This window comes from Prosopis cineraria, unplaced genomic scaffold (genome assembly GCF_029017545.1).
Source record: "Prosopis cineraria cultivar Desert tree isolate PC_DT_omini unplaced genomic scaffold, ASM2901754v1 PC13, whole genome shotgun sequence".
NCBI lineage: Eukaryota > Viridiplantae > Streptophyta > Magnoliopsida > Fabales > Fabaceae > Prosopis > Prosopis cineraria.
This window is the reverse complement of record NW_026555344.1, coordinates 32,518,606-32,527,534: the sequence shown is the minus strand read 5'-3', so window position 1 is coordinate 32,527,534 and position 8,929 is coordinate 32,518,606. Positions and strand designations below refer to the sequence as shown.

The following is an 8,929-nucleotide window of genomic DNA, read 5'->3' as shown; positions in this document are numbered from 1 at the left end:
TGCTTTAAAATGAGTTATTCCTTCTACTTATGCTAATTTTGTTCATCACATTCATTATCTTCAATTACTGCACAACTAAAAGTGATCCCACCAACCAATAAAAATCCCACCAAATTTATTTACATCTTCATCGAAAATATAACAATTATGGCAAATAAATATAGTATATATATAATCCTCTAAACAGTTCAAAAATAGCATGAGGTCTAAATTCTCGTGCATCCCCTGGATTCTCTCTTTCCCTTACATATCCATATATTGTCCTGCTGATCATTTCCTTCCATCTTCTTCTCCAAATTCCCAAAAAAGAAAAAAAAATCGAGTAATATCAAAATCAGAATCAAAACCTGAAACATTACTATTATCCATGCTGTATCGTACCAGACAATAATGAGCTCTAACCTTCAGAAACTCGGACATGATGATAATAAACAAGTAGAACAACGACGCAAAGAAGATGAAGACGCCGACGAGAACGTATTTCTACATCAATGCGAGACAATACCGTTGTCATCACCGCCGCCGTGGAGGTTACCGGAGCCTTCAAGGTCGGCGACCTCCCATGCGGAGGACAACAACGAGGAAGTTGTGCACGCAGAGAAGGTGAAGGTGCATATATTTGACTTGGAGTCCTCTTCTTCTTCTTCTTCCGGCATGGTGGTGCCGCCGTTCTCATGGCGGAAGCTGTGGCTGTTCACGGGCCCGGGGCTGCTGATGAGCGTAGCGTTTTTGGACCCAGGGAATTTGGAGGGAGATTTGCAGGCAGGAGCCATTGGAGGGTACTCATTGTTGTGGCTTTTGATGTGGACGACGATCATGGGGTTGCTGATACAGCTGTTGTCAGCAAGGCTTGGGGTGGCGACCGGGCGGCACTTGGCGGAGCTGTGCCAGGAGGAGTATGGAAGATGGGCGAGGTTGGTGCTGTATGTGATGGCAGAAATGGCTTTGATAGCTGCAGATATTCAGGAGGTTATTGGTAGTGCCATAGCCATCAAAATTCTAAGTCATGGGATTTTACCTATTTGGGCAGGAGTGGTAATCACAGCCTTGGATAGGTATGTGCATATATATAAGTTTGTGACACATTCTCTTAGTTCTTAATAAATGTTTTCTCAGATACTTAATTTTAAATGTATGTGTGGAGGTACTATATATATATATATATATAGTACTTTTAATATAAATTTCTATAATTATATTTTTAAGTCTCATAAATATCAACAAATGTTACTCTATATAGTTAGTAAGAATTGCTTGCCTCATAACTCATAAAAGGTTTTAATAATTTTTCCTTTGGTGTGAGGGTCTTCTTTATAAATACTCTGTTTGATTATGAATAAATGATATTTTTAACTGAATTTTGTGGATTAAAGAATATAGTCAAAGATAATCAATAATCTTAATCTTTTTCAAAAAAAAAAAAATTGATATGATGGATAGACTCTATTTCTCACTCACTTCTACATTAATTGAATACGTGTATATTTGGTAATATATAGCTAATAGCTATTAGTGAAAATATAACTTTTGATTCTTGTGCTTCATGTCAATTAGTAATTTAGTTTTTGAATTTTGGCTCAAATGACTTGGTCCCTACAATTTCTGAACTTGAAACAACTCAATTTTTTTTGACTCGATACAACTCATTTCTTTATAATTCCTTAATTCAACAACTATAAAAATTGAGTTGTATTAAGTCAAAATTTAGAGACTAAATTGATAATTGAGAAAAAGTTTTGGTACAAAAAATTATATTATTCCTAAATATTATATCATGCCGTTAATGGTCATGTGCATTTAGGCTGAAGGGAGTAATCTAGAAGTATATATTTAGGTGGGCAATTAAATATTTTGTGAGAATTTGAATAATGGAGCCTGCTGTGATATTTCATAATGCCCAACTCGCTCAATTTTTTTTCTTTAATTAGCTAGCCAATTGGGAGTAGTACAGTTCTTATAATTTCTTCAGAAAACCCTAATCATGATTCAAACTTGTCTCTTTGTAAGCACAGTTTTGTGTTCCTGTTCCTAGAGAACTATGGAGTGAGGAAGCTGGAAGGTGTCTTCGCAATATTCATTGGAACTATGGCCCTTTCCTTTGCTTGGATGTTCCTTGAAACAAAGCCTAGTCCTAAACAACTTCTTATCGGTATACAAATCTCTCATCACATCAATAATCCTTCAATATACTTTTAGCTTTTTTTTTTTAATTAGTCTCTCTACTTTTTTCCCCATTATTCTAAGTCCATAAGTTTGATTTGTCTACAACATTAATTCTTATCATCATTAATGGAGCTAAATTTGCTGATGTGAACATAACTGTTAATTTTATTGTCAAGTTAGTAAAGTTAAGATGAGTTGGACTAACCTTTCTGCATGTCAGTCCCAACTGTGAAGTCTTATTTCTTCTAAAGTTCATCCATTGTGCATTTTAATGTCTTTCTTTCTTTCTTTCTTTAATTTTTTTTTTGTCTTCTACTCTATACAACTTATCATAATTTTAACAAATCAGCACAAAGGATTAACAAAGTATTTTACTCCCTCTGGTCTAAAATATAAGTATTTTCTGCCAAGTAATCTTTGTTTAAAATATAAGTAACTTAGTAATTATATTGTAAAAAAAATGTCCATTTACCCCTTGTATTTATTAACCTAAATTCCTATGCATGTCAATTTGTGACACTTTTCTCACTTATGATCATAAATTGAAACTAAGGGTAAAAAGAAAAGGCAATATATATTTTTAAGGGAATAGAAATTTCATTGGCATGCAGGTTATTGTTAAAAAATACTTATATTTTGGATCGAATGGAGTACATGTAAGTCACCATTAAGTTCTTATACTCATATTTAAGCTCATATTTTGAAAGGACTTGAAGCAATGGAAAGAAGTTTAAAGACTAATAACATTCGTACTTCTTCTTCGTGCAGGCATTTTGGTCCCAAAAGTGAGCTCAAGAACGCTTCGTCAAGCTGTGGAACTGATAGGCTGTGTGATAACCCCACACAACGTGTTCCTCCACTCAGCCCTGGTCCAATCCAGAAACATCAACATTCACAACAAAGGCCAAGTCCAAGAGGCTCTCAACTACTACACAATCGAGTCCTCACTCGCACTCCTCATCACCTTCTTCATCAACCTCTCAGTCATGACTGTCTTCGCTAGGGTTTTCTACTGCACCGACCAAGCCGGAACGATTGGTCTCGTAAACGCCGGCGAGTTCCTTCAGGACAAGTACGGCGGAGGGATGTTCCCTATATTGTATATATGGGGAATAGGGTTACTAGCAGCAGGACAGAGCAGTACTATTACTGGTACGTATGCAGGACAGTTTATTACCGAAGGGTTTCTGAAGCTGCGTTTGAAGAAATGGTTAAGAGCTTTGATCACGAGAAGCTTAGCGATTGTTCCGACCATGATTGTGGCTCTTGTGTTTAATACTTCTGAAGGATCTTTGGATACTTTGAATGAGTGGCTCAATGTGGTTCAGTCTATTCAGATTCCTTTTGCTCTTATTCCTCTTCTTACGTTGGTGTCTAAACAGGAGGTCATGGGGACATTCAGAATTGGACCTGTTGTGGAGGTGAGACTTATGTATACACACACATATATATCTATATATATATTCATCCAACTATTTGGTGGTTGTGTCACTTTAAAGTGATGATAATGTATACGTTGCAACTATCACTTTCTTGATTGTTTGCGGTGGGGTGGGTTAAGTTTAGGCGCTCATCATAAAGTAAGATCTGAGCCAAACTAATTTTAACATTTTAGATTTAAAATTTTTAACATGTATTATTCATATGAAATTTTTTTAATATTAATTTGATATTAATTTTTTTTTGGTAAAAATTAACTTTTTTAATTATTGGGTATTAAGTTATCTCGTTTTCCCGTCAACCAACTTCATATGTCTATTTTTCTTCTTGTACGTAGCATTGTGCTGATCTAGTAAGGAGGTAGGATCATTATTGTGTAGAGCTGAAATGTATATACATTCGTCTAACAATTTTGGTCATTTTTTTCGCTTAATCTTACAATTTATCACTTTCTTAATCTTTCTCAAATTTTTTTTTAAATATGAACTTATTTGATTTCAATTGCAATGCTATAATGTTGCAAAGAAAGAGATAGACACGTAAGGTAGGTGAGTCGTCCCACCTGGTATGTGGGAACCGCCAATCCTATGTGTCTATTTCTCTCCTCGTAATATTATATATTTTGCTGTAACGTAACAGAGGGAAATAGAACCACCAGTGCCATTGTACATCGCCCTCTCTCTCTCTCTCTCTCTCTCTCTCTGTGTGTGTGTGGGGACAGAATAATTAGATGTTTCATATATTTGAATTTGCATGAATTAATGTTGCAGAAAGTGGCATGGACAGTGGCAGTGGTGGTGATACTGGTATATGGATACATGTTGCTGGACTTCTTCCTCTCAGAAGTGAAGGGACTTGTGTATGGCTTGGTGGTGTTCCTTTGTGCAGCTTCTTGGTTATCATTCATTGCTTATTTGCTTCAACACAGCGGTGCCTTTTCCTCTTTCCTCCACACTAATTCTCCTCATTCTCGTCATCGCTTCTCCTCTCTTGCTGATGCCAATTAACGATGTAGAAATCCAGGTTAACTCGTTCAGTTGCACTGCATCGTTAAACCTTTAAATTAGTGTCTTGACCGGTTTGGTCATGATTCGATTACAGTTTTGACTATTAACCCTTGATCTAATGTCTTAACCAGTTTAATACTAGTTTGGTTTTTAGTACCTTGCAATTAGTCTAAGCTGGCTGCCAAATCTCTACATAACCATGTTTCTTACATATGGGAAGTTTCGCAGCAAGGTCGTTAATAATAATAATTAACATTCTTTGTTAGCTAGAACAGTCTGATCAATCTCAACCTGGAAAATGAATTGGGCAGTTGTGTTACAGGTAGGCTTGTAAATTATATTGTTTGGGGCAGATTAGGGTTTCACTCAATTCTTGATTTAGTTCATGTATTTTAAAAATTATTTATTTATACTTGGATATTTGTGTTTTACAGATTGTTATATGTTCTTTCTTATTCTTTTGGAGAAGTGTTTCCTTTAGTAAAATTTAAAGAATGAGGAGTTGAACTGTGTTTTACTGCAAATTTGATACCAGTTATTAATTTTGTTGAAGATATATAAACACCAGTAAAGATGATGCTGAGTGACACTATAGAAGGGTTGGGGGGTAAGGGGGGGGGGAGCCTTTTAGCTATGTTTTCCCTTCTCGCAATGCTTTAAATTGAGACAAATAATAGAAGGAATTGCAAAAGGAGAGATTCAAAATGTGAGCATCATGAAAAAAAGTTGAAGTAAATGTTTTTCTTCTCATACATTAATGTACTCTCTTATATTCTAAATATAGGAGCTTGTTAAGGAATTTATTTTAGGAAAAACACAATCATTGCTCTCTCTCTAAGTTTATTGGGTTTTGGTTTTAATTCTTGTAATTTTTCCAATGCTTTTAGTCCTTATAGGGACGGAACATACTGAAAACACTGCAACTATAAAGGCTTGAGTAACAAACATTACTCAATTTTGCTAAACTATAGAGACTGAAAATATTGAAAAAACTACCATAACTAGAAGCAAAATTCTATGAAACTATAGAGATAGATAGTTGTGTTTTAAATGTAAAAATTAAATCTCAATTGTCTTCTATATTTATTATTTTTGCCGAAACTACTTTTATTAATGTGTACAATAATCAATAGATATAATTTTTGATGTAAGTGATTAAAAAATGTATTTTTTTATATATGTAAATTAGTTATCATAGGAGGTAGAGCTGTTAATAAGTTCTCTTATTCTAAAATTAGCATTTTTTTTTCAGTCAGTTCTTATTGAAAGATCTCAAGGTCAGGCTTTCAAACTTGCATTTTTTTTAAATTAAAATTTCTAATTATATTAATATGTACATAAATTATCAAGTACCTTAATTAACGATTTAAATGATAATAATAAGCTCTGAAATATAATTAAAATAATACTAAGCCCAAAATATAATTTATATAAACAATACAAGTCCATAAATTGTCTATTATCTAAAATGTAAAACTTCGTTCCTTGTTATCATCAATCTTCATTTAAAAATAAAATATTACATCCTTCAAAGAGAGATTCACAGGAGAGGCGGTGCTATTTCAACAAACTCACCAACTTCATCATTGTCACCTAAAATAAACATTTAACAAATTGTGCTATTATCATATAGTAATTCAAAATTTTAAGTAAATTATATAAATAAAGTTACAAAAACGGGCAATAAGCACAAGCTTGAGCCTATTTTTATAGGGGGCCTAAAAACTCTTTTATACCAAAATCTCCTAATTTTTTAAACCTATAACCCTAGAAAAATACATGGCTTAAAAGGATAGTAAGACCCTCATATTGATGACTCAGTGACTCTAATGGGAGGAAGCATATTTTATAAAGAAAAAGATCCTTTGTTGCTAGTAAAACAACATGTATTGATTTAATTGGAAAAAAAATACCTTAAGTATACAAGACTAAGTATATAAGATTTTCCCTTATTTTTGTATCAGTTTGTAAATTGTAATCTTGAACACATAAAAATTAAATGTTAAATGACCAATTAATACAATCTGCTACTATAGGAAATTAGATTTTTTTATAATTCTTATTAATAATGATGATGACAAATGAATGAATTAATGATTACTTTTTTTTGGTCTTATTTGTAAGTCACTTCTAACATATTTCATTGAAATTAAGTAAAACCTTAAACCTTATTAAATTTTTCTAAAACTTTAATAAGTTTCCACCTCTTCCCCTTATAAGGAAAAAAAGAATAGTTTTTAAAATTTTTTTTAGCATTTAATAAAGGTAAAAAGGCAAAGATGAACATAGAAAATAGTGAAATGTCCTATGAATAGAACTGAAATTAATTTTTCCTTCCTATCCTATAAATAAGACCAAAAGAGTATATGTATATCTACAAATTAAAGCCTTCTATAGGATTCCATGACACCTTCTGTTTTTGGCTGGTGGAGATAACTTCTAGCACGCAAATAGATTCCTTCCTCCCCCACCTTCGTTGTTTAATTCCCAGAAAATTAGAAGTTGGCTACCAGCCCATCTAAATCTTTGCACAGCTATTTTCAAAATCTGAAGGAGGACATTGGGAAGATGGGAATAGCATTAACGATGGCTTGGATCATTATCTCTCAATCATAAGCTTTGTTCATGTTCTCTTCGGTCCTATTTATAGGGTAGAGAAAGAAGAATTTTTTTTGTTCCATTTATAAGTCACCTTATTAAATTTTCATTGCAAATTTTCCCATTTTATATTTATTAAATGTTAGAGAAAAAAATATATTATTAAAGTATACTATATATTTAATTTAATAGGGAAAAAGTGGAGAAATTATTAAATTTTTAGATAGAGTTAATGAGTTTTTAATATTTTCTTTGATTTTGGTTAAACATGTTAAAAGTGACTTATAAATATGATCAAGAGTATTTATTTTGACAATCAATTCGTACTTCTCAACTGCTTTTTTAATCTTCAAATAATGACATGCTTCTTCAGCAATGATGATATCTCAACTAATTAATGATTTTTTTAATAGCTTTAAGTTTGAACATTAAATAAGGGTATTTTATTAATGAAAAGATTTAATGCAGTAGATCAAATATGAATGGCTACTCATGTAAAGAATTAAATTAAAATTTAATTTCAAAAAGGTTTTATATATAGCACTGAATGAAATATATATTATTTAAAATCATCTGAAAAAAAGACAAATAAATATGAAATTTATAATAAGTTTATACTATTAATATGTCATGACTTGTAATGGCTTATTGTAAACACATGGAATAAATAATGTATAAAATTATATAATGATAAAAAATTTAATATACATTAATTATTAATTATTAATTAGCATATTAAACGTGTTAGTGTTAACTAATTGTTAATTGATACCAGAATATACTACATTCATTAGTTAACATGTAAAAAGCTAATATTATTATTAAGAAATAAATTGATCCAATTAATAGTGTCCAAAAATGTTGACCTAATTAACTCAATGTTTATAAATTACTATAAAGTAACCCTAATATTTTAGTTATTTAACTTTACATAAGGTTTTATTTTGATCTCTTAATTTTATAAAATATCTTGACAGTTTTTTTAACTATAACATAGTTTCATTAACAAAAATTCCTATATTAAACTCTTAAAGATTGACAAAACATTGTCAAATGTTAACATGTTCAATTTAATTTTTTAAAATATTAATAATTAGTACAAAAAATAATTATTTGAAACTAACATTGTTATGTTTAGATGACTAGAAAATATTTTACAAAATTAAAGGACCAAGCTGAACCTTTATATAAAATTAGATGATTAAAAATATAACTCAGCCTACATAAGAAAAATGATTATAATTGTTGGTCTTTTTAGAGTTTGGGATGGATAAATTGCGTATGAATATGTGAACTCACCTAGCGTTAGATTTCGTGATACAGTTGACAAGTATGGTCACATTCTATTTAATTTTTTTTACTAAAATATCCTTCATTAAAATACAATTTATTTAGTAATATTTTCAATATATTTTTCATAATTTTTCAACATACAATTAAAATGAGTTAACATTGGCCTAGAATCTAATTTAATGAACAAAACACGTCTTTTTAATTAATGAAATGTTTCTAGCCAGTGGATCGAATGAACGGTTGAGATTGGGCGCATCAAGGGAGGCAGTAGACGAGGTGCGTCAGACACCCTCTCTCCTCCAATATATCAATTATATTTTTTAATTTTGTGCTAAAAATTTCAACAATAAACAAAAATTGGAAAATTTTCAATTACAATCTAATCTTGTCTACAAAAACAAAGTCCCTTTGTAACTGGCACTAAATTT

At 31.4% G+C, this 8,929-nt stretch overlaps 1 protein-coding gene across 1 annotated transcript; it reads left to right on the top strand.

Annotated features, from left to right (window-relative positions):
- Positions 1-390: 390 nt before the first annotated feature.
- Positions 391-4,913, top strand: LOC129290022 (metal transporter Nramp3-like). The gene is made up of 4 exons (XM_054926746.1): positions 391-1,055; positions 2,013-2,149; positions 2,932-3,584; positions 4,374-4,913. The coding sequence occupies exons 1-4, from the start codon at positions 391-393 to the stop codon at positions 4,608-4,610; spliced, it is 1,692 nt and encodes a 563-aa protein (XP_054782721.1). The 3' UTR covers positions 4,611-4,913.
- The last annotated feature ends 4,016 nt before the right edge of the window (positions 4,914-8,929 follow it).